This window comes from Xiphophorus couchianus, chromosome 7 (genome assembly GCF_001444195.1).
Source record: "Xiphophorus couchianus chromosome 7, X_couchianus-1.0, whole genome shotgun sequence".
In the NCBI taxonomy this organism is placed as follows: Eukaryota; Metazoa; Chordata; class Actinopteri; order Cyprinodontiformes; family Poeciliidae; genus Xiphophorus; species Xiphophorus couchianus.
The window spans coordinates 8815460-8842011 of record NC_040234.1 but is presented as its reverse complement, the minus strand read 5'-3'; the positions used below and the strand labels follow the sequence as shown (position 1 = coordinate 8842011).

Below are 26552 nucleotides of genomic sequence, written 5' to 3'. Positions count from 1 at the left end.
TTGAAGTTTGCCTTTTTTGTCCTTTTACTCTGTGAAACCATCTAGTGCTATTCTAGCTGTGACCATGCAGGTTGTTGTGTGGTGCATTTACTGACGGGGGAAAAAGATCAAAGTGTGAGGTTTCCAACCAACCAAACTATGACTACTGGTATTTCTTTGCAACTATAGATGTTTTCAAACAGCTAAAATTGTCAGTCTTGTAAGCGAGGGAAAAGTCTAGGAGTCAGCTTTCAGAAAACTGACCAGCAGAATGCAGAAATAGATGCTGGAGGGGAAAGCACAGTTTTACTCCATCCTCCAAATGCCACTCTATTCTAGTCACTCTACAGTCTCATTAAAAAGACCTCACAACATCACAGTAGTATGATCTGTGTTTTTTTTTTAAAAGAGTTTTTTTTTTTTTAATCTATAAAAAAAACACACACAAAATAGAATACTGGTAACCGACCCATGCTTTCTATAGACTTTGAACACATTCCTTGGATTTTGGCTGTTTTTTATTTATTTTCTGTTCAGGCCGTGTTTTTACTTGAATAAATCAGAACCAGTGGTCAGCTTGAGGACAAATTAAGGGATGGCAGAGCTACACATGATTTACAACATTTTACTAGCATCTGAAGGCCATGTCTTTGAGAACATCAAAAAATATCCTGCTAAGAACTGATAAGTAACCTTGTAGATCAGGGGTCCCCAAACTTTCTCCTGTGAGGGCCACATAACTTGTCCCTGCTCTGATGGGGGGCCGGGGTCAGTTTGTAACAGAAAAAGTGTGACGATTGTAAGAGTGCTAAACATAAAAATGTATTGTTTTTCAGAAAGCACAATCAAATAACCTTTTCTGGATTCTTCAGAGAACAAAAGTCAGGAAATAACACTATTTATGAAATAAATAATAACCAAATAACACTGGGTTCTCCACATAAAAAAAAGGGTTAGGGTCAATTATATGCATATATAAAATAGTTACTAACTAATAGTTAATAATAAATAAAGTTCATTACTAAGGAACATTTTATTGCAAAAGTCCAACTTATCAAATAAAAATGCACATATATGAAAATACTCTGGTATTGTTCAGGGGGCCGGACCAAATGTGGAGGCGGGCCGCATCTGGCCCGCGGGCCGTAGTTTGGGGACCACTGTTGTAGATGCATCATGCACATGTTGATGGTCTAATGCCAATTTTTAGTTCATTGTTCTTTGAAAATTACCATTTTGGTGCTAAAATACAATTTTTTGTCCAATTGTGACACTAGCAAAAAAAAATTAAGTGCCTGGAGATTTAATATGAAATTGTCTCTTTGCCAAGTGATCTGTTATGTGTAGACACAACATTACACATTTTACTTGTTTTGGATGTCTTTTTATACACTTGACTGATCCATTGCTCAGAGTTGAGCTACATATTAAGGCAAAAATACATTCCTCTAAAATGCCAAAACAAAATGAGTGAATATCTTTTTGGGGAAAAGGCTACTGAAGTCCAAAGAAGGAAGTCCAAATATGTGATGGATTAGAGCTGAAGGAACAAAGTTTAAAGAAATGAAGAGTAAAGGAAAAACATGTATTAGAGACCAGTGCAAATAATTTTTATAAAACTATGTTTGGCAGTATAAAATAGAAATATTTTTTCTATTTTATACTACCAAAAGAAAGGATTTTGATGAAGCTCTTTGAAATTATTGCTATCAAACAGTATTGCAAAGATTTTTAGCAGATGCAATTGAAACCTAAACCAACATGGAGACCAGCTTGCGACTGAAATGAAATATTTTCAGTTTTTGTCAATACTAAGTTATGTTTTAACAGCCAGTTGGTGCAAATAAGCTAAACAAAAAACATCCAGCCAAGAACTGATACGTAACCATGCCCACTTTCATCTTAATATGTCTGTGATTTATGTTCTGTTAGTGCAGGTTTCTCTGTGCGCTTCAGCTTATTAAGTCCTGGTTGTAAGTGCTGCGATTGTGCTCAGAGTGAATTCTGTTGAGGCAGCTAATGTCCAGTGTGAAGTAAAAGGTCTTTGTCGATGTCAAGTACGAACAGATCCTAATGGACCATAATGACATCAAGCAATATAAGTACAGGGTTGGAACAGATTAAAGTATTAGCGGCTGACGGGAATGGCAGTGAATTAGTAAATTAAATGGTTCGGGGTAGACGAGATGGAAGTGAATGAGCAAGTTTACAGATGCAGCGCAACTTCGTTATCGTTTGCTCCCTTAATCCAGCCGTCTGCCAGAGAAGAAAACATGGGCTATTTGAACAGAAAGTAATGGAGAGACACTCAGGGATGGTGGTGAAGCTGCAGGTCTCAACAGGTTCTTTGGAAATGAAAATATCACTCATACTGCACTTTGGCTTTAAGTTCTCATAGACAATACAGTAAATGGTGGTTAAGCATAAAAAACAGTTTTATATAACTCAAGTGTCACAGTAGGGAAGAAAGAATGCACTCCATATTAAATTTGATGTTGATTTGTAAGATACAGCACGGTAACACATGACAGTGCAGACGGCCAACGGTGACAGATTCTCCCGACCCGAGAACGGGTTTTTCCTCCTGCTGTACAAACAACTCTCACTAGTTCTGTTTTCAAATTGGGGCAGAGCTAAGCAGCTGCACTGCCTGTCAGCTGCCTTTTAAGGGAAGTGTTTTAGCTATGGTGCATTCTGTAGCTATGGAGAATAATTATTTGAGAAGGTTTCAATATCAAAAAAATTGCACTTGTCCAATTCCCGTTAAATCTGTAGAGAATTGTTCAAATAAGATCAGGTTTTAAGGGAAAGCAGTGCAGCAATCAGAAAATGACATTCTCTCCTGATGTATTGGGAATCTTGCATGCTTAAAACTCAATTTAACTACACTGCATGTCATCTCCAAGAACCAACCACAACCACTTGTTTACAATCTCATTTGGATTTCAAAGGGAAAGCTGCTATAGTAGTGTTTTTTGATGAGAGTTGCATTCGACCCTCTTGTTCAAAATCCAAAATACACTGACGGGTCAAATCTTAACTCATAAAACAGGTTTTCAAAGTTCAACTCAAATTTACCAAGATGTATTCCAATAGCACTAAGGTATCTAAACCACTTCCCTCACTGCAGCAAATCATTCTGTCGGTTCTATTGACTCCTGATTCTCTTACATTTTTGTTTCTGCAGCCGATCATCTTCAGTCCAAAAATAATAAACCTGAAGCTTGGTGAGTTGTTTTTATTATTCACCCTCATCATTCAGTACGTGAGGTTTAGTTGGTCAGCCTCTCCTCTTACTCTAACAGTTCTTTGTAAGTCCTTGTTGCTCTGTGTTTTTATGTAGTTTTGATTTCGTGGCGGATCGGAAGAGGATTCAGTACAAAGAGAGGGGGAGAAGTATGAACTCCACAGGATCAGGGAAAAGCAGCACTGTATCCAGGTCAGTTCATCCAATTACTCTTAAATCAGGATCACTGAGGTTTTTCCAAGATGGAGACAAGTGGTTTCAAGTGGAAGAAAATAGAGATGCCGTGTGCTCTTGATGGCACTTAACATAAATGGCTCCCATTGACTCAGACACGTTAAATGAGGTTGAATACAAAATTTAGACCTGATTTATAACAAATGGATGAGTCCATGCCAAACAAAAAGTTTGTCTAATTTCTAAGCTGCAAATTGGGTCGATTCTTATGAATCCTGCAGATTTCTCAATATATTTTGGGCAATTAACTTTTTTTTTTACATCTCATCACTTCACAACCACAAACATTTGTGTTTTTTATTGAGATTTTAAGTGACACACAACGTAGCAGATAACTAGGACTTCAAAAGATTTCAGTTCATGATTTTTAAAGTAGTTTGTAAGTTGTTCTCAAAAATGCTGTTTTTAATTTTATTCAGCCCCGTTTTTTTACTCTGAATAAACTCGATTTGCTTTCGATGTAAATCTCTAGATGTGCAAAACTGGTGGAGACATACTGCAAAGGATTTAGCAGCTTAAGATGCAGCAAAAATTTTTTTTACAAAGCACTGACGCAGGGGTACTAAATAGAAATGCACGGTACATTCTTAAAAACTGTTTATTTTCCTTTCCACTTCAAAAGATTCTGTTCTTCATGTTGATCTATCACACTAAAACCTAAGAAAATACAATGAAGGTTGTGATTTGACAAAAATGTGAAATGTATGTGCAAGTAGTTCATCACATGGACTTAAATGCTCACTTTTGATCATTTTTAGAAGTTTTCCTTTAAGTCGACCAACCAATAAACGTATTAATTTGATGTCCTTCATGTTTCCACTTTAGAAATGGTATGTGAGCATGGTGCATGGTGGGTTCCTAACAGTCGGACTGTTAACAGTGTTTCAGAGTTGCTGGACCTGTACGAGGAAGACCCGGAGGAAATCCTTTTAAATCTGGGTTTTGGTCGAGAAGAACCTGACTTGTCCTCGAAAATTCCCCCACGGTTCTTCAACAGCACCTCTTCAGCAAGAGGCATTGACATCAAGGTAATGCTGGTTTAAACTTAGGAGCATGTAGTTTCAAAAGAATGCATGAAACCGTGCACCTATATAGCAGTTTAAGTCTTTTCTGCATTATTAATGTTAACCGTTGATGTTGTTTTCTGTGGCTCACTCGTAGGTCTACCTAGGAGCTCAGCTGCAGCGCTTGGAAGTGGAAAACCCCAACTACGCTCTAACCAGTATGTACCTCTAACACCTTCTACACTCCTCTGTCCCCTTTGGTGTTTATGGGCTTACTGGGCACATCTCTAGCAGCTGAACGGCTCAGCTAGTGGGTGTTTGCACTGAGCACTTCAGAGGTCTGCATCCTGAAACTGTAGAGAGAGGAAGTGAAGCACATTGACTGTGTGTGCGTGTCTTGTTCCCAATACTACTGTGGGGTTTTGTGGGGGTCCTTCAGCATTTTTAGCTGTTCTGCCAACTGCCTGGACAACACTGCCAGAGAGAACAAAGATCTGTTTGTCCCAAACACACACACACACACACACACACACACGGACACACAGACCTGCTCCCCTAACATCCTGGCCTCTTTTTGTTTTTAAAGTTTGGACTACCTGGAGGTATTGGCTCCCCAATTGAGCGCACACACACACAGCTGATCCTCTTCGTCTTGACAGTTTTACAGTCTAGTGCCTTAAAAAAAACATTTGGCAAGAACATTCGTCTTGTGTCAAAACAAGAGTCTGTTTCAGTCTTCATGTTTGGGGAGATTTGAATTGCTTTGGTAACTAGAACATGGTTAGAGCAGTTTATATCTCTTGGTTCTGGTTTAGCACTTTAGCACTTTATTGTTATGAATGCAGTAAAAAGTGGGATTTTTTTTGTTTTTCTAGCTGTGAATTTTTTTAGGTATGAATTATAAGTCCTGCATGTTTTCTTTGAAGCCCTTTGAACATGAACACGGATGTTTTGCAAAATATATCCGTGATTTTTCTGCTCTGTTTGCACCTCCTTGGCAGAGTTTTTGCTGAGATTTTTTAAACTCCATTTGTGATCCATCTGGCTGGACAGGACACCCATAGATGAATAGAAATGATGACCCAGAAGCCTACTTTGTACTCACCCACTGTCGTTTTTTGTGAAACCAAAACAAAGAAGCCATTTTGTGGATCACATCTTTCGGGATTTGTACTGAATTGGTTTCCATTTAACTTCAAAAGTGAGCTGAAGAAGTTAATGACATATAAAGAAAACGGTAAACATTGTGAGAGAAAACATGAGCTAATTTGTTTTTGGTATATTTTCTTTAAAATCTTCAGCCAAGTGTTGCTTTAGCCATAGCCAGAATGATCTTCTTTTGAAATATGCTGTTGCTTATCCAGCCTAGTGCCTCAGCATGGGTATTGAATTAGGCCCACAAAAAAACTCGGGTGTAGCCTTACTTGAGCTAATGCTATCAAGGCTTCTAAAGAGAGAAGATTTTGGTCAAATGAGTTTTATGCATAGTCTCTCTGATATTTAATATTTGGTTGCTTTGCTGTCTGTAACTTTTAGCGTCCTAAAATAAAGGTGCCCAGATGTGAAAAAGGAAGCAGCTGGACTTAAGCTTGCGCCTAACCTAAGTGGCAGCACATGTTGCAAAAGAAAGCTGTATCCCATAATGATCAAAAATGAATAAATATACAGGTGCATCTTAATAAATTAGAATGACATCCAAATTTATTTTAGCATTTCAAAAAGGTTCCTCAAAAAATTGGAACATTAAAGGAGAGTTTTTACTACTGAAATGTTAATGAGGAAGACTAGCGTGACATTTGTCCAGCAGACAAAGAGTTATTTCTTTAAAGGATTACAAACATGGCAGTTGAACTTGCTTTCTTAATTTCGAGGAAAAAGATAAAAAGTCCAGTTGCCTTTTATTGAAGCCCATAGGATTGTCCTGTCCTGGATGCTTGAGAATCCACACCACCGTCTCTTTCTTTGAGCGTAATGTCCTGCTCGCCGAGCACGTGAACTATGCATCTCACTGGAGTATTTCCAGCTGTGAAAACAAATCCCAGCTCGGCCTCTCCAGCTGTGAGGTGCATCTGTTAAGAGCAACACAATCTGCCAAAAATGGCTTTGGTCTGGCTTGCTTTTATTAGTCTTTAGCTTTTAACTCACAGCCATTGCCTTGTAGCATTATAAAGTCTTGCATATTAATCTGTTAGTTTTTCCAGTTTGACCTCAGAATTTCTTTTTGTTGTTGTTGGCTCTTGCAAATGTGCATGGAAAGGCAGGTATCTTATTAGCTTGCAAAGCAACTGGTCAGCTGTTAGGAGCTGATGTAGCACAATCTTGTCTGATAGAACCACATTAACACATTTATTCGATGATCTTTTGACACACTGGTGCTAAATCACTCAACAACCTTAGATGTCTAGGTACATGAATCTGACTTATCAGTGTGATGATGCACTGTAGGTTGTTAAGGTGGCTCAGAAATATTTCTCTTTTTATCAGTGGCCTGCAGTATCACTTATAAACAGACCTTCCAGGGTACAGATTTGTCCTGCTGGTCAAAGGTCAGTCAATCCTCACTGTTAGATTTGTCGAACAAACAAGCTGGTAGAGCAGAATGGGTGTGGCTATTTTTGTATGGTTATTTTTCATCTAGTTCTCTGATTGTCATGGCTGACAAATAACAAAGCATGTTTACTTAATGTAGCAAATGACAGAAGAGTGAATGGAGCCAGTCATAAGTCCCAGAATTAAGTTATTGAACGACTGCACCGTTTTTTAAAGATCTCTTCAGGACAGAGCGGAAGAGGAAGATGCTCACAAACATTTGACTGCTTGTTTGATGGGAAATTAAAACTCTGTGTAGATGCCTCAGTATATATTTAGTTACATTAAAAATAGCAACAAATTTTTTTTTTAATGTGCAAAAAGCCGTGTTTTGCTTAGGTGGAGATGCAATCTATTTGCATGACTGCATTTCAGATATGGAGTGCTGATATGTTAAATGAAATGACGCTTTGCTTTGTTTTGTTTTTTTGTTTAGTTGCCCTGAGCAAGTGGGCTCGTCTATTCAGCCAGAAATAGCACTGCAGTGTGTTTGGAAACTGACAAGTTATTATTCAAGAATGCTTTATATTTAGAACATTATCTTGTTACCAGACTACATACTGATGTCCGGCTCTCACGCACTGATCTTAGGCATTCAGGGCTCTGATGATTTCTACTTATTTCTACAAGTCTATGACGCAGGCACTCTTTGTTTGAGTGCAAGGACACAGAGGTGTCTGCATCTTCTTTGGTGCAAGCACAGGATATGCCCACACATTCCCAAACATTCACATATTTTATGGTTTTTGATCCAAACAAAGCAGAGTGCAGAGAAATTGCGCTTTTGCCTCATTTTATGTCACTGAGGCTCATGTTTTGGATCCTATTTATTTTCACAGAGCAACCATAGTTTTATTGCCTCTGGCTAATCAACACAAGTTCCCACACTTTGACATAGAGATACCTACATGACACCGTCTCAACTTGTTCCTGTTTATGGACAAACTAATGTTGGTATTGCAGTACAGCTGGCTTCTGCAGGAAGTTCAAAATGATTTAGCCTCAAGTTCAGGGATTTTTTGCGATCTCTTAGTATTCTTTTTGAAATGTGCAGCCATTATAAGAAATTAATATGGAGCATTTTCTGTAGTTTTCAGCATTGTTGTTGCTGAGGATTCTGCAATGTGTCTTGTCCTCTCTAAGGGCAATAGTTTGGATGAAGGATGCACCGATTAGAATTTTCTGGCCAATCATCGATCTTTAAAAAGCCCGACCTGCTGATTTTGATTTTGACAGATAACGATTTTTTTGTTGTAGCTGTTGTAAAAGTTCTAGGTTGACAACAACGGAGTGACTATTGTTAACAGCATATGTGCAGATGTGAACTGGTGGGGAAAGTCTGTCAATCAGCATCTCTCACGAAAGAGCAAAAAGGGACAGTGACTGGTTTTTCAGACCTTTGTGGAAGTAGAAAAGATCGGTAGATTTTTCATGCAAGTATCCGCCGATCACCCACAACTAAGGAAATTGGGGCCGATTTATCGGTGCACCTCTACTTTGCACCTCCTGTTCACATCTAGTGTCTCCTGCATGTAATAAGTGCAGCTTGGTGTTTTAATTTACTCTTTGTGCATTGTGTCGCAGTATTTATATAGTTTTGATTTGAATACCTGTTACCTTGGCTAGGTGTCCCTTGAAAAAGACGTTTCTGATCTCAGTGGAAGATGGACCTGGTTTAAAAAAAAGGCATGGTTAAAAAATGAGATGAGATAAATCAGTAGGAAATTACAGTTTTTGTGAGCAGTGGTCATTCCCCTCTATTGTAAATTAAAGGCAGACTTGGCTCAATACAGTGTCATTTCAAATCCCTCTTCAAGTTGCCGGTATGTTAAGTCTCCAAGCTACTGGTCTTATACAACTTTTCTCTGGGCATCCTCTGCTTCGCTGAGCAAATCATAAATCTTCACCGCATTAAGCATTGATGTCCAGATGTGGCGCGGTCACTGTTTAGCAACTGTTAGCTGCGTTCTCAGCTGTCTTGTGCTTACTTCTCTCACGCTTTTTCACATATTTATTGACTCGGACCTTGAAATGCATATAACTCTCGTTGGCTAGCAGCCTGGACATAGTTGAAAATGAAAGGCTTGTAAATTGATGGTCAATGCCCGTCCTTACGACTAGCTCGATAACATTGCTAACTTTAAGAAACTGTTCTGGACTGTACCGTTTCTCTGAGATCTCTGTGTAGTTTCTGGAAGCATTCTCATACTCTTCCATCGGTTCCCTGGATCCCAAACGCACACACAGACGTGTGTGTTGTTGTTTGTTATGTAAGCCCTGTTCTCACCACTAGAAAAAAAAAATCCCTCCAGGATGAAGAGAGAAAAAAGACGGAGTACGTGTCTTTGTGGCTTATCCCTCATTTCCTGTGAAAAAATCCCCAGAATGAGCATTAATGCAGAGTCAGCAGTCAGAAGGAAACACGCTGTTTTACTATTATCACACAAAACCAGCTGTGCATGTGAGCGATATAACTGTGACATGCCAATAACAGGCTTTTTGAGTACCAGAGAAACAAATTCAAAGTAGGAATATTAATAGTCGAGTCTGGTGAAAATATATTCCAGTCAGGCTGTCATATGTAGCAAAAGATATTGGATCTTATTTGTGTCCCAGAGTTTGAAGTCCAGGCTCCTTTTATTCCTGGGTTGGTCTATCGACTTCTTATAAAATATAGCATTTTTTAATAACTTGATATCCTTCTTTCTTCACCTACTGAGGCTGATGTCAAGAGAATGCTTTTTTTTATATTAGTGTTTTTGTTTGTTTTTTAAACCTTTAACTCCCTACTGGAATTGTAATTAATGAAAAAAGACCATTCTGCTGAAGTTAAGTGGATTGCCAGCTTACTTGGTGAGTTCTTTTGGGTTGTCTGTGGGTTTTGTAGTGTTGGAAAAAATCAGATTTGGAAGATTAGATGGAGCTAACAAACCTTTTGTGCAAAGACAACTTAAATTTTTTGATAAATATCTACGGCAGGACATTTGTGGTCATTTCTAAAAAAACCTCCATTTGATTTTTAGTTTTTAAGCCATAGAAAAACATAAAACATTTGCTAAAAAAGCATGAATACATTTTCTTGCATGGGATGTTGCCGTTTGTAGAAAATTATTTAAACAACAAAAGTATTTAGTTTTCAGTGTCATAATGAGAAATAAAATATGTCATTTTGTATTGAATAAATACATAAAAACTTTAATAAATCCTGCAAATCTAAAAAAAAAAAAGCAAAATATATATACATATATAAATCCAACTACACAAAACTGCAAAATCTAAAACATCTGCAAAGTCTATTTTAAAAAGTAAAGTCTAACAAAATCCCTAGAAGATCTAAAAAAAAACTGACAAAATCTAAAAAGAATTTTAGAAAACCTAAAAAGTACAAAAACTAAAACATTTTATTTCAGATAGCTACATCTGAAATATTGATATGTTATACCTATATAAAAAAAAGTTGGTTCTTTATTATGCAAGATCCTGGAGTTTACTTTAGATCGAGGTTCACTTTCTCTAAACAGACTGGGACTGGGATATGGTGTAGAAAGTTGGATAAAGCATTCTCTTTTTTTTTTTCCTCACTTACTTTTTATTGGCATTTTCAGCACATGTGTGTTCATCATTTTAAAATAATGGACCTCAGCCTTTGTCTGAGTGCCTTCTTTTTCTACAAAGTATTGGCTAAAGGGGGCTCAACACAAAAGCATGTCACACTTTTCAAACTTTAAGCATCAGGGCACTACAGTTGCAGCATCAGGTAAAAGCTACACGCCAACAATAAGGAATGTTTTTGTTTTGGACTTTGAAGTCAAAATATGCAAGAGCACTGCTCCCTTCCAGGTGACGACAGCGAAGTGTGTCGCAACGTTTCAGAGGGCGACAGAAGACAGAAGTCCGTGTTTCATAACCGACTGACAAGTATTTAAACAGTTGGGTGTGAAGCGGAGGAGGGGGAGGGAAGGCAGGAAAGCATGCAAGTCATTATCCTGTTCGAGATGACACTGACGGTGCAACTTACACAACTCCGGGAGGAGGGAGGAGAGGGGAGCGGCTCTGACGTCTGTCTTTAATTCCACCCTGAGCCTTTTGCAGCAGAGCGTCACCGAATCTCAAAACTCTCACTTGTGGAATGTGTAAAAATAGACCAATAGGAAGGCGTACGTTTACAATACTATATAATAATCTGCCTCCAGGAGGCATCATGATGTAATCTTGAATTACTCATTTGACTCTTTGTTCCGGTCTCGTAAAATAATACATTTAGAGTTAGACTGACTTATAGCTAGGATAGCAGCTAGGAGTTTTATTATTGAATTGGTCAATATTTAATGTTTTATCACTAATTAAAGGTCACGTTGCATTGCTTTCTTAATCAAAGCCAAAGTACAAAGTAGCTAACTCCACAAGCTAGTATTTACAAGCATATTAGTCATTATAGGTGGGCATTTACCATATGGTTTATCATTTATTGTGATAAATTATCATAATAACAATCTTGATTTATTGTTATGATAAATTCCAATTGTTTAAAAACCTACAAAACTATCTGTACTGTCAGGATTTAGTTTCAGTAATTTCTTCACTGTTTGTTCAAAGAGAATTACATATCAATAAATGTGAAAATGTGATTATTACCACAAATAATACTTCTGTACGTGACTGATGTCCTACAGAAGAATGAGTAGATTTCTCTCAATTACCTAAAAAAAGCAGTATTCCTATCACAGTATTACTATGAAATATCGTGATAAAACCTTCACTCCATATTGCCCACTTCTGTAGGTAATCCAATGTTTACTACTAAGGTTTCTATAATCCTATAAATCCCAAAGTTATGAAAATATCTCTTCTTCCATCAACTCATCGACCAAAAATCAAATGCACATGCTTATTTTGGATCTGCACCAAATAATTGAGCAGCAGTAAAGTTGTTTTTAACTTTTCGTCTCAGTTGTTGCTTTGCAGTTTCCTGAAACCGCTGGTCTCTGACTTTCTGCACAGACTTCTGTAGTTTATACCCTACAGCATCAATAACTCACATCAACCGTCCTTTCTAATATCCTGAACTGAAATGCGGCTCACATGCACAACCTTGAGGCGCATGGGCCACAACAGCAAAATATGCTTAGTTGAATCTCTTGTCAGTCTGTAAGTAAGGCAAAACCAAGGCTGTAATGCTCTTTCCAAAACTTTGACAGCAAGGAGTGGAAAAGTTTTCATGCTGAGGCTGCAGAGAGTTGATTAGTGGTTTCTACCATCAGTCTGAAGTCATTTAATAATGCCCCTTGTGCTTAGTCCCGGCTGCTGCTGGGGCTGTTGTGGTGAGATGAATGTTTTTGCAAGCCTTTGACCTCTTTATTCTAATCGGCCAGTGTAAAAAAGCTCCCAGGTCATTTGCACATTGCTGCTGGGTTCACGAGTTAAGCAGTGGAACATATTTCTTATGTGGTATCATGGAGAATTGGCACCATGAGGAAGCAGCAGACACATCAGTAAGTGACAGGTATGTCAACATGTACCCGCATCCTAAAGGACAGCTTACAAACCACCATGTTCTGCTGCAGTTTAACTCTAGACCTAGGAGTTGGCCAGATTGACCAAACCAGTAGCCATTGGCATCTGCTTTTTTTTTTTTTCATTTAAATTTAATTTATTTTGTTCTGATTCTACCTTGTCTTTAAAGGTATAAGCAATCGGTATAATGTTGCTTTGTTTTGCTCTGTTTCAGGTCGTTTCCGTCAGATTGAGGTCTTGACGACGGTTGCCAATGAGTTCTTCCAGCTCTACAGTCAGGTTTCTGGACAACCTGTGAACAAATTCACCAGCAAGGATCAAGGTGAGCCATGCAACAACACTTTGGTTTTTCTTCACTTGTCAAAAAAAAACACCATACTGCCAAATAACTGGCTATCCAAGACAATGTCGACATTCAGTATTTGGCATTCACAGTGCACTTTTTTTTTTGATAAAAGTTTGACTTGTATATAAATAATAAAAGGTACAAAGAATAAGTTCATAATTTCAGGGGGGGAAAAAAAACACATTTCGACTGTCAATTAAATAGAACTGTTTACTTCACTTGACAAAATAAATTATAAAACAGAGCTGACATTATTATTATTATTATTATTATTATTATTATTATTAATAATGTCATTGTGATGTATCTCTCTCAGGTGGAGAAGGAGAAAAGGGAGAGCAACAAGGAAGTGCCGGTAAAGATCCATCTACTCTGAAGAGGACTAACTCGGCTAGGAACATGGCCAAACTCATAAAGAAAATTAGCAAACAGAACTTGCTCGGATCAACCGCAGAGTCTCCAGAGGGGGTCTCGCCAAACAAGCGCGCACAGCTGAACGGACACACTGCTTCCCCCGATCCTGCACGTGTCAACAACCATACTAGTAGCGGTACGGATCACGACCGCGCCAGTTCTGACCACCAGGTGGAGATGGTCAGCCAGAAACACATGCGCAGGAAAGATAATTTCCCCTTGGCTACCGTGAGGGAGGAGACCAATGGAGGCGGCGAGGCTGATCGGCTAATGGAGAGCAGGTAGGCCATGCTTCCTATGTATTCTATAAATGAGAATGAGGGGAAAAAATGCCTTTTAAATTCTGTTGAAATTTTAAAAGATGCCTCAAAGTGTAAAGATTTAGTACATGGTTAAAGTAAAGTCAGGTGTGGTCAATAGTCTGGAAATCACTGTACTTTTTTTAGTCCCAAACACATAGCTTTTTATGATTTGATCTTTCTGAAAAAGATAAATAATCCTCGGAGAGTTGATGTCCTCCTGACAGAATTGACTTTGACAGATCCATCTCCAACGCTAGAATACGTCACACCTGTGACAGAAACGACCACTGACCAAGAATCAAAGTAGGATTGGCTGATCAATGTGTTATTCAATTTAAGACTTAAGGTAGGACAGGAGAATACCCCAAAGTAGATAAATTGCTTTATGTCTACAAGGAAGAATCTATGATTGGCTTTTCCCTGAACTTAAAAGGCACAGCTCTTATTTCTGATCATTTCAATTCATTCTTTAAATGTGATGTTGTAATTCTTCATTCCTATTGTTATATTTTTTATTAATGTATTGTTAGGGCCTTCTATAAATACTTCGAACGCCCTGATGGCTTTCCACTCAATGAATTTATATAAATTCAAATAAATATTTTTATTAATTTTTTTTATTTTCCAATGATATTTAATTTTTTTTATTTTAAAAGAAGATACAGTATTCATAAAATCTAGGAATATTTGGCTTTTGGGTGAAATCTAGGAATGAACTACAACCTTCACAGGTGAACTTAATGTGACCTTTTCTAAACGTTTCCAGCTGTTCAGTGATTCAACACTTCTTGCACAACCCGCTGTTCTTTAACAATGAGCTTTAAGGCAAAATTCACAGCATGTGCTTGATTTATGAATAGACTAAATTTCCAGGTTCAAACGGAATTGAGATTTAAACAGTCCTCCTCATTATTGTTCACATTTTCACATCATAACACCAAGACGACACCTAACAACAGATCAATAGCACCTCACCTCTGTGTGGCGTCAAACAGGATGTTCTCAGACGGAAGTGGCCACTGAGCTCAGAGTGTCAAGAGATTCAGGGAGACTAGAAGAGTCACAGAAAGACATAGAAGTTCACATCCCACACTGATGACTGCTTTATTGACAACAGTGCCTTGTTTAGCCAGATGATGAATGTCACCTTTAAAGGAGGTGAGGGGCACATGTGTTGTCACATCAAACCATTTGAAACCGTACATCAATGTGGTACATGTGCTTGGCGCCTTGCAAGGGTACCTAACCACACCACCAGGCAGCAAAGTCTTGCATGGCCAGCATTTACGCTGGACAAGAAACCAGAGGATCTTAGTGCCTTTCTTGGAAAGCCTACTCACTTTGAGTTGAAATGATGGCCGCCAATAATGTTGGAGACGCCATTCATCAACCACTCTTGTCACCAGACAAGCCTTTGGTGGTGGTCGTGGTGTTTCAGTGTGGGCAGGTGTGTTTAGTCAATACAGACCTCCTCTATGTTAAAGTTTGACTACAGATACGTGAGTCCACTGATTCCTCTCCGGACATTTATTGGGAACATTAGAGAAGGTGATAGAGGTTCAATTCCAGGTTGGAAAATGTTCTTAGAATATTTCAGATCTTAGTCTTATACTTTAGATTGACATCAAACAAGAGGACCACAGTGCCTTAAATATATAGTTATTTCTTGCACCATCACTGATGCATAGCATAATCCGTTGCATTGCCTAGGTGGTGGGTTTCCCATTGAGATACTCAACTGATGCACCTTATAATTAATATACTGTATATTGTCTGAGCATTATTCTGAACAATATGCACTCTCTGCTGTAGTTTGCTGTAGCCAGTTTTATGGCTGGTTTATCTGCCAGCCATAAAACTGGCAGATAGTTCTGTTCAGTTTGACCCCGCTGGTCATATTTATCTACACCAGTGGTGCCCAAAGTCGGGCCTTGAGGACCGACTTTGGGCACCACTGATCTACACCACTGAGTCACAGCTGATTTTTCACTTATGGCTACATGGAAAATACCTTTGTACTGGTCTCTGGGCCTTTTTTTGTCTTAACACCTACACTTTGTGACAGGAACAGTGATAAGCCAATACTACCTGAATAAAATCATTTAACCAGTCAATGTGTCCCTGCATGAATAACCCAGGCCTAATTTCATCTTAATGGACAAGAATGCTTCAGGTCATCAAGGCCATGTAATGAGGGAACCGCTGCTGGAGACTGGGTTACCTCGAATGGAGTGGCCTGCACATTCTCCAGAACTAAAGTTGGCCACATGACACATTATGAAGACTTTAATGATTTAATTATGTTGCCTCTATGATTACTCTACTGCCATGACATATTGTAGTGTGTAGTTTTCATGTTTTCCACAATTTTCACTCAAAAGTTAGCCTGGACGTCGTCTTAATGCATAATTCTGCTCTGTTCTGATCTCGTTTCACTGCTCCCTCTGGGCTTTCTCCCACTGAAGTGGATTTCTCCAGTAGAATTTCAAACGAGCCAATCAGTGAACAAAAGAAGTTATGAAAGATGGGTTTGGTTTTTTTGAGCAGTTTTAGAATTGTAATCTGCCTGTAGTTTTAGCGATGGCAGCAGAGGAAGTGAACAAAGCTGTTCAGTCAGTGTTACTTCCAAACATTCATTTAATAACAGCTTGTCTACTTCAGCTCGGCATTTCTCTTGTTGCAGCAGAGGATGGTTGTTTACAGTGCATGCAATTTCCGGTAAGCTTCATAGTGTCAAGCTGGCACATTACATACGTGCCACTTCAACAGAGTCTACGGCTCCAGGATTGTTTCTCAATAGCCAAGAGTCTAGATTTTCTGCACGAAACAAAGCAACAAGGGGCTGATTTTTACCAGCCAGATATCCCTAACGTTTTGTGAGCAATGCATTTAAAGTGACACTTAAATTGAGCATAAAAGTAGCTCAGTGCACCACTGCTGTTGTTTCTGCTAACAATTATCCACCTATCAGTCCTGAACAGAGCAGCACTGGGCCAGAACACCAGCCAGCTTCAGCTGACCTTCACACAACCCATCAGAAAACAGAGGAGGAAGGTGATCAGGTGGCCAAAGATGAGACTGACCTCACCTTCACCCCTGAAAAAGCTCTCTCCATGCTCACCCCACCTTTACTCGCCCAGCTTCGCACAGAGAACGCAGACTCCTTCGACATGGAAGAGGTATGGGGATTTCCTGTGTTCCTCCTGCCTTCCTCATACTGTTTTTTTTTTATCATTCAGAGGATAACCTCTTCCCACGCACAGGTGGCCCAATGACATCACTTAGGCCTTTTACCAGACCATCTTATTTTCATCTGCTCTCCCTGTGGTAACTCAACTCAGCCTGCAAAGCTACTCTCCCAGGCAAATGAATGCAAATAAAGGCAAAATTGCGTGCTTACACAACAACAACTGATCTAAAGTGAAAGCAGGGGTTATAGATCTGCACTGGGAATGAGATAATTACTGTCCAGTTGTAGAAGAAAAAGGAGCTGATTAAATCTGTTTCTGACTAGAAAAGAATGATACAATATGTGCAAGCATGTTGAGTCAGTGTATGTCTGTGTTTGATCAGTAATTAAAACATTCTTTATTGTTTATCTTGCTTTCAAATGTCTCTTGCCTGTTTAGATTCAGACTAATGACGATGAAGCCCTGCCATCCAGAACATCCAGAATCACAGGTTGGTTCTAGTACACTCATTCTGGGCTTACATAATTAGTTTGTCTCTTCCTTCTTCTTCTTTTTTTTTTTTAGCTATAATGCTTTTCTTTTTGTATAAAGCATTTATAATAATTGATATTTTGAATATGTAATATTTTAAATGCTTGTTACTTGAAGCCTTATATTTAAACCATACGTTAGCACTAGTTTTTGCCTGAATTGATTAATATAAAACATTCCCTTCTAACCAGTTTTTTATTAGTTTTAATCTAAAATTGAATCTCAAGAGAAGATAACCATACCTTAAAAGCCCAACAATATAAATTTGTGATTTAAAATGCCATGTTTGTGAATGTAGCAAATTCTGGCCTTGAGAACCTATAAAGCTTGATGAATTAGCATTTTTCCAATAAACTGCAATATTATGAATGTTTTCCTGTTTCCTGTTTCCTTCAGATGCTTTCAAGGACAGATTGTCCTGTGTTTTAGTGTCTCTGCACCGCTTTCATTATTCATAGCTCTACCCTGCCACCTGCAGGTTAGAGTACAACAGAGATAATATGTTTTCCCTTTTTTTCTTAGACCTCTCAAGGACCGTTAGTCAACAGTCTGACAGCAGTGGCTTTGCTGAGGAGCCTTCTGGTGATTCCAGCAGCTACCTTAAGGTTGGTTTAACTTTTATTTGGACTTTATTCTTCACTTCACTCTGTACCTCTATATCAGGGGTGTCAAACTCCAGTCCTCAAGGACCGCTGTCCTGCAGTTTTTAGATGTGCCACAGGTACCAAACACTGGAATGAAATGGTTTAATTACCTCCTCCTTGTGTAGATCAGTTTTCCAGAGCCTTAATGACTCAATTATTCTATTCAGGTGTGGTGCAGCAGAGGCATATCTAAAAGCTGCAGGGCAGTGGCCCTTGAGGACTGGAGTTTGACGCCTGTGCTCTATATCATAGAGCTGCAGTAAGAGATCGCTTACACGCTCAATAAGTAGGGTAGCTAGTCTAATCAGCTTAAAGTTAATACATACAATCAAATGCAGTGCCAACCAAAGGTATATTTTTACATTTTGCAAAAATTCAGCCACAATTTCCTCCTTTTTTTTTTCATTTGATTGGAGATTTAATTTGTAGATCAACACATCATATGTGGTTTAGAATTGGATGTAAAATAATTAATGGTTTTTAATGGTATTTAAAGGTATATTTTTCCATTTTCAGAAAGGACGGTGTGCGTTTCGTTTTAGCCCTCTTTATTCTGGTACCTCTAAATGACTTTATCGAATTGTAGTTTTCTCAGTTTAAACTCCGTTGTTGTGTGAAGGCCTCAGAGGATCGAGGAACAAGGCGGACGGAGAAAAAGTTTTAAGAAGTTTAAAGCAGGGGTAGATTGTAAACAATATCTGAGTGACTGAAAGTGAAAATAGTTTGGCACGGCTGCAAATCTACCCAGACATGCCTTTCCACGTCAGCCCAGGGGAGCAATAATCAGAAAAGCAGCTAAGAGATTAATGTTAACTCTGGAGGAGCTGCAGAGATCCACGGTTCAGGTGGAAGAACTTCAATTATATGCTACTTTTTGTTGGTGTGAAATCCACTGAGTGGTTATAAGGTGAGAAAATATGACGAGGTTCAAGGTGTGTGAATTTATTGGCAAAGAACTGTATATACAAACAAGGTTCGAGAATTTTTTATTCATTTCTGTATGTATAAGGGGGAAAAAACTCCCTGCAACATTTCATCAAGTCATATGTGAGTGTAAAGATTTTGTTCAAAATCTGCAACACTACTGTGAGTGCCAAGTTGATGCTTGTTAATCCAGTTTCACACAGAAAGCAGTAAGCTTTTAATTCTTTGCTGCATATGTGCCTGACTGCTTGTCTTGACATGTTGAGAGCAAAGCTGAACGCTGACAGCTGCAGTCCGTCCAGTTTGTGCTAAAATGCAAATTAAAAAAACAGTCAGTCTCTCATCATTACAACCTTCACACGACATCATTTGGTATTGATTATGTAAGCTAAAATTGTTTATTGTCGATGAAACAATCAATACAGTTTCAAAATATTTAAACGATTGGCATTTATTCACTTCATGAGCTCTACTATTCTGTTCTTGCTTCACCTTGATATAGTTTCAAAGTACTGGACCTATTGTGGTGGAAAGTTTTTGTTTTTGTTTTATTTTTTGTTTTGTTTTTTTGCCCCTTTTTTGGCGCAGCCAGTTGGCCCTGGACAACTTAGTCAGAAGTTTGACAGTATGTTGTGTTTTGCTCTGGCAGGAGCATAAAAATGTACAAAAATCAAGTCTTGGGGCGTAAATATAAAGCAGACGTCCCACATACAGAGGCTAGAAGTCCTCAATGCAGCCATCCAGTGTTCAACTCTTGACCTCAGGACCTTTGCTTCGTATCTTCTCCCTCCTCTCTCTGTCAAATCTTAATTAAATAAACACATAATTTTGTCCTGACCTTGGCACAGTGGAACAAAATCTGTATGTCTTAAATTCTGAACCATGCAACTATCATAGTTTAATGACCTAATGTAATAAATGCAACATATTATTTAAACAATATTTCCTTAGTAGTAATAAGAAATGTCTTAAAGGGTACTAAAATGTGCGAATGACTAAATCTTTACACCAAAAAAGCACAGAAACCCATAATAGGAATGCTTTGATGGAGCAGACTTAAACATATTTAAATTGGAAATGGCTCCAGAAACTAATAAGTCAGAGATTCACGAACAACGCTAAACTGGATCCTGGCACACTGATGCCTGAGACTATAGAGGATGATCTGATCAAGTCATGCAACAGTGCAACAGGACGTTTGAATCAGTATCACTTGAGTTGCTGAGAAGAGATGTTTTGCTTCAGTAAGCTGTATGAAAACCAAAACAAAGTCGATCAAAAAGGATATTTCTATTTAAAGAAGTTGCCTGCTTTTCCTCACTCTCCTCTAAAATCTTATAAATAAATTGTAATTTGGAGATTGGTCTATAGCTGCCAAGGACAGAGGATTTAACTTGGCCTTTTTCTAGAGGCGGGTGAATGATTTATGAGATAGACTGGGCCTTGACCAGAGACTAGTGATGCAGTAATTACTGTCAACACACAGGAACAGATTGATTAAAAGACATTCTTGAAAACAAAATCAGTAGAGTTTCTCTTCGCAGTCAAGAATAATGAACATAAACAACGACAATTTGCTACATTTTTATATGTCAAATTGTAGAAATGTGACAATAAAACTTCAGTCTAGCAATAAAAAATATTTTTCTCTGTGAAGTTGACATACTGATGAACGGTATTGTACTGGGATCTAACTACCTCTTTCAGCAGATGTCTAAAATATAAATTTTTGTATTCCTAACTAGGTGCAGGAGAGTTGTGACAGCTGTGACAGTGAGACCACCGTGACGTCACACCCATCACAAGACCTAGCCACACCTCAGCCACTTGACCAGCCTGCGTTTGAGCTTCTGGGTGGCAGAGAGGAGGAGCCAGGGTCCTCCACTCCTTTCAAGGCTGAACAGAGTGGCACTTCCATGGAAGAGGCGGTGCATGAAGAGAGTTTGGAGCAGGTTCCACTGTACGCAGTTCACCAACTTCCCGTGAGCAGACTTGCAGGGGAAGGGGAGCAACTGGATATTAAGGACAGAACTGATCCAGACACAGAACCACAACCAGATCAAACCCAGAGTACGCCGGCTTATGAGCAAGAACCACAACCAGTGATGGAAAATACTGAGAATCAGCTTACTTCAGAAGAAGAACCGCAGCACACTGAGCCCCTGACTCTGATCGATGCAGAAAGAGCCACAGAGAGAGCTGAGGAAAAGACTGATTCTGTTCTCTCCGCACCAACGTCTCCGGTTCTCAGAGCACTGAATAGAGCTAAACAGAACCAGCTCAGGATGTTGGGCCAGCACAAGAGCATCCAGATCGACAACCCGTCCCAAACCCCCGGCAGAACAATAGGTAGACGTGGTTTGATCCCCATGCAAAGGTCATCCTCCTTACCTTTGTCCCTCCTCTCACCTTCTAAAGTCGTGTCCTCTGTCAGGATCCAATTCGGTCAAGGCCAAGCATTCTGTACCCCACCCAGGTACTCCATTAAATACATTCAGGAGGATGGAGAGCAAAAGGAATATGAGGAGAAAGAGGAAGAGGAGCAAAGCAACTGTGTGTCCACTTTGATCATAAACCCTGGCTCTAAAGAAAACCCACCGCACGCCATTCCTCCTAAACCCATCCCTCGCCATCTGATGCGATCGTCTTATTCTTTGCAAAGCTCCAGTCCTCCCCCTGACAGCTCCCCGGACCAGGGCCATTCTTGGACCACCCAGAGTGTTCCCGATCTGTCATCCAGTAATCATGAACTCAACCCCTTCCAGCTGAACACCAACCAAAGCCAGCAAAGTGCTGGTTCTGGGCGCATGATATTCCCAAGACACCATGCTCCAATGCTGGGCTCAGAACCCAACCATTTCCCCAGTCCTGCTACTTACCCTTATCCTCCTTACCACTACGCCAGTCCTCCTTATGGTTTTAATCATCACAGCCCTCCAGTGCATCACTATTCTAGTCTAACCAGTCTGCACCAGCCTGCAACTCCCCCAGTCCCACCACATGGCAGCCTCATCAACTTGCATCAGCCTTATTTCTCCTCAGCTCCACACTTCGATCTGGGTTGCTTACTTCCTGGAACTCCTCCGATGCACCTACCAGAATACTCATTCAGCCATCCACTACCTTTCCCTGCTGCTCCTCCAGCACACCAGTTTGGTTCCCCTTACTACGGTACACATGGGTACACACACCTTCCCCCTGGGCTCCCTCCTACTGCAGCCCCAGGTTCAGGACGATGCCCGTCCAGCACCGAGATGCAGCTGAGGAAGGTTCTGCACGAGATCAGGGGAACAGTTCAGAGTCTCGGTCAGGTTGGTTCTCCTCAGTCATTGACTGTTTGTCTAAAGAATAAGTTAGTTCCTGTTCCTAATTTTAAAGGTACACTAGTGTCACATTACAGCTATGGGTCATTCATTTACCAGTCGTAGCTTTCTCTCCTCTTGCTTTAACATATCATATTAGCTTGTTGCTTTTTTCTCATTATCTTTATTTCATCTTCCAGAGCCGGATCAATTCTCCTGATTTGTTTGGTGAGCTCAGAGCAGCTGCAACCAGCCAGCAGGTATATTTTATGTCTCTTTTTTTTTTTTTTTTTTTAAAGGAAAATAAATAGCTTTCTGGGAATTAGGTCATTTAAGGCAAGAATTGTCAATTACAGGAACACAATAAGAATACTTTAAACTGTGAATCTTTGCTTTCAGTCTGCGGCAGAGTTCCAGCAGAAGAGGCGCAGTCTAAACATGTTCCGCAATCAGATGATGGACCTCGAGCTGTCCATCATGCGGCAGCAGGCTGTCGTTTACAAGCACCTGAGTCCCGCTGACAGGTGACGCTCAGAAACAAACACGGAAGTAACCTGGCTCTTTCCTTCTGTTCATGACTGTGTGTTTTTTTGTTTGTTTTGTTTTTCTTGTGCTTGTTTTGCAGGATGGAGGCAGAGCAGCTTCAGTCCTTGAGGTCACAAGTCAGAGAGGAACTCCAGGAGCTGGAGCAACAGCTGGAGGACAGACTGATGGAGCTGACACCGCACTCAAACCTCAGAGTAAGAATATGTGTACAGAAGTTTAATAAATATATGTTACACATTCTAAACTGGACCTGAGTTGGTTTGTGTATGCTCATCCACAAGCATCACATGCATATCTTGTTTTTCTCAGGGTCTTCATAGAGAGGGCAGCGTTGACAGCCTGTCCACCGCCTCTGCACTGAGAGCCATGGAGCCGGTTAGCACACAAAATAACTCTCAATCCCTGATATGAAGACAAAAACATTTCATGCTTGACTGACTATTCTGCCTTTTCTATCTGATTTCCTGTCTGTCCAGGTATCAGAGCTCCTCAGAGAACAGTTCTTCCTCCAATCAGAGCTGTGCTACGGTGGCCACGGCCCCTCCAGCGTCCCCTCCACCCGCTCGCCCAGTCCGGTCAGAAGGGAGGGAGACGATGGCAAGCAGAGTCGAGGAGTGTATTGTGCATCAATCAACATTACCCCCGTCCCGCCTGCTCGACTTAACACACACACCGAGGAGGCGGAAGAGGGTCAGAGAGACGGTGAAGAGGTAGAGAGAGAAAAAGGAGAAGAACACGAGACACCGGAGAGGGAAGGAGAGGCAGAAAAATTTAGACCCGACAACTTTCAACAACTTATTAGAGAGGTAAAAGTGCACTTGTTACCTGTTTTATAAAAGTAATAACTTGGAACGATTGGAGTTTTTCTTGGATGGCAGTTCCACCGTTTCACCATTTCTGCATCTTTTTTTCTACAAGATCCGAGAGAGCGTGGCCCAGGAGGTCCGACGGGAGATCTACAACGAGCTGCTAGCTGCTGCGTCTCCACAGGGCTCAACCTTTTATGCCCGGCAACAGCCCATGTAGCCTGGCCGCCCGCCAGCCTTAGTAACCAGGACCTGAACAAAAACCTCTGCCTGTCTTTAACACTGTACACCCGAGTAACACTGTGCGACACTATGTGCTTGTGACACTGTATGTTGGTAACACTGATGAGCCATCTATGAAAAACCCTGTTGCAGATGGGGGAGGCTTCCACTTTCTTGGAGCATCAGTGAAAATTTCTCAACTTTTCACCTCTTTTTCTTTATGTATAAAAAAGCTGTAGTCAACTTCCCTGACAATTCAGCTACCACTACTGCCACTATTACCACGAGTACTGCATCTAGAATCACCACTACGAACAGCATCTTGCACAATAGTAGCAACACAGTACTTCCTGTTTTCTTTCAGTTGCATCCATTTTAAAGATCTGTCTCCTATATTTGTGCCTCTAGCCAAACAGTTTAATATTAATTTAACTTTAACATGTTTTTCCTCAACCTTTTTTTTATTATGATTAATCATTAGCTCCTTAGATTCCATATCCAGTCTATACAGTCATATTTATGTTTATTTACCACCAAATAAAACAGCAGTTGGAAAATAAATCAGATCTTACTGAAATTCTTGACGAGGTAGAGGCAGAAATTATTCAGACAGATGCTGAATAACCTAAAAGAGAACACGAGCTGTGATTTCATTTGCCATGAATAGAGTCTTTACCATCTCTAACATCTCTTAACATCTTCTTAAATTGTCTTAATGGACATTTTTGTGAAAGTTTGCTTTGTTCAACCTTTCTTTTTGTATTTTTGTTCAGTCTTTCTCAGACTCGCTGTGAGCGTTTTTGTATCCCCCCCCCACTCATTCCATGCACATTTCACCGTAGGAAAAACAGTTTTGGACAGTTTGATTGAGAAATTTGATGCATAATCATCCTCATCACCATCACCCTCATCATGCTTCTGCTCCAGTTGCCGCCTTTAAGTCGCCTTATGCAACACATTGTTGCTTCAGCCAGTTTATGCTCACAAGATGAAATAGGATACATTTATTAACTGATGAACAGAAAATAAACATTCCATTCTGATTCTGACATTTTTTTCTGCACCATAATAAAAAAAATCAACATTAACCTGCATTAAATTTCCTGGAAGATGCTCAGTTTGCAGTATAAAGAAAGTGGTCTGCGTACGTTGCCGGGAGGTGCTGGGGGTTAAAGGTCAGAGGTTTTGGTAGGTTGAAGTGATGAGGGTGACTATATGTCGACTGCTCGGATGTAAGAGCCTTCTTCGGCTTTTGCTGCATTAGCATGTTGGTTTCACTTGGATGAAAAATGCGTGCAATAATGTGAACACGTTGAATATGTTTTGAGGTTTTTCTTTGCTTTATTTTTTAGGTTTTCGTTGGACCATTGCAAACATTTCAGAGGCCTCACTGGTTTGTGAACAGTCGGTAAATTAAGAAAAGTACATGTGTAAGTTGAATGTGATTTGCTGAGGGAACTGTCGGCTGTGAGACCTCTAATTTTGTATTTTTTTTTTCCCTCATCTTATTTGGACAATAGCTGTACAAATCTGTGCGCAAGATCACATTTGTTTGCTGAGAGTTGAGCTGTGTTGGTAGAATTTGTGTAAACTTTAAACTGTAGCTTAAAACTAGCTTATTTCAAAACTGAGTTCTCAGTCTCATTTACAATGGTTCTACAGCATGTTAAGCTGGCTCAGGTGTTATCATCATGGGACCTTAATGCATATTCTTCCAGGAATGTGAATGCTCCAACTTTTTCAGCCTGCAGTCATGTTCACAATCACAAATCTGCTGGAGAAACACTCTTTATTACATTTAGATCAAGAATCCACTCTTAATCACACTTTACTGTCTGAATGTTGGTGGTTATGAATTACTGTCCATGTCTACTAATAATAATGATGATGATGACGATGTGCATTTTGTATTGTGTCCTAAGTCTGATGTAGGGAGGGGTCACTGTAGAGATAATAATAAAGATGTATTTATTTTCAGTACAAACATGTGAGTGCTTACATTTTACTTTACTGTGTTAATAAATTTAATAAGATTTTATTAACAAAACTATTTGTAGGACATGTCAACTTACTGTACATCTATAATGTGGTGTTTTATTTATGCAGAAAATGAGTCTTAAATGGACCCTATAAATTAAAGTAATATAGAATAAGTCAAGTAAAACTAGAAAATTTGCATCTTTGTCCAAAAACTGAATTGTGGTTGCCGTAATTTGCTCAAATTACTCCAATTAACTGAAAAACAGAAGTGAAGCAGAAATCTTGAAACAACTTTAACTGTTAACATTTTACCAGAAAACCTGTTGAAATCTAAGAAGTAAGAATTCAAACTGGTTAATCGCATGTAATAAAAAACAAATAATTTATGAATTTTAGGACTTATCAAATGTTATAATAGGAACAACGATTGTCCTTTTGTTAGGTACACAGCGGCAAGTTAAAGGCCATGATCCAGTGTACAGGTTTTGAAAAACCTAATTTGATATATATACTGTATATATATCTGTATTGAAATGGTCACGTTCATCCTTTTGAGGCCATATTGGCTTATGAAAGTTACAAATGTGAATGCCACCCTGTGAGAAATAGGATGAACTGGCAGAAAGAAGATTTTATGCTAAAATTGTGGAATGTAGGCTCAGCTGTGTAATAGAGCTTTATGCAATAAAACATATTTGAACTAAAACTTTATCAAATTAAACTGATTTTATGAAAACTGAAATATATTAAAAGCTGAATGATTTTTAAGCTTTTCTA

The 26552-nt window shown here is 39.4% G+C and overlaps 1 protein-coding gene across 1 annotated transcript in view; it reads left to right on the top strand.

Annotated features, from left to right (window-relative positions):
• Window positions 1–25779, top strand: part of itprid2 (ITPR interacting domain containing 2) — a 42000-nt gene extending 16221 nt beyond the window's left edge. Inside the window, exons 7-22 of the mRNA XM_028022808.1 lie at window positions 3167–3206; window positions 3323–3418; window positions 4341–4488; window positions 4622–4682; window positions 12782–12889; window positions 13230–13608; window positions 16601–16808; window positions 17259–17310; window positions 17874–17956; window positions 20665–22230; window positions 22422–22481; window positions 22621–22745; window positions 22847–22961; window positions 23077–23142; window positions 23244–23573; window positions 23686–25779. Coding sequence (XP_027878609.1) covers window positions 3167–3206; window positions 3323–3418; window positions 4341–4488; window positions 4622–4682; window positions 12782–12889; window positions 13230–13608; window positions 16601–16808; window positions 17259–17310; window positions 17874–17956; window positions 20665–22230; window positions 22422–22481; window positions 22621–22745; window positions 22847–22961; window positions 23077–23142; window positions 23244–23573; window positions 23686–23793 — 3545 coding nt within the window. The 3' untranslated portion in view covers window positions 23794–25779. The remainder of the gene's footprint in view (window positions 1–3166; window positions 3207–3322; window positions 3419–4340; window positions 4489–4621; window positions 4683–12781; window positions 12890–13229; window positions 13609–16600; window positions 16809–17258; window positions 17311–17873; window positions 17957–20664; window positions 22231–22421; window positions 22482–22620; window positions 22746–22846; window positions 22962–23076; window positions 23143–23243; window positions 23574–23685) is intronic.
• Window positions 25780–26552: the final 773 nt, after the last annotated feature.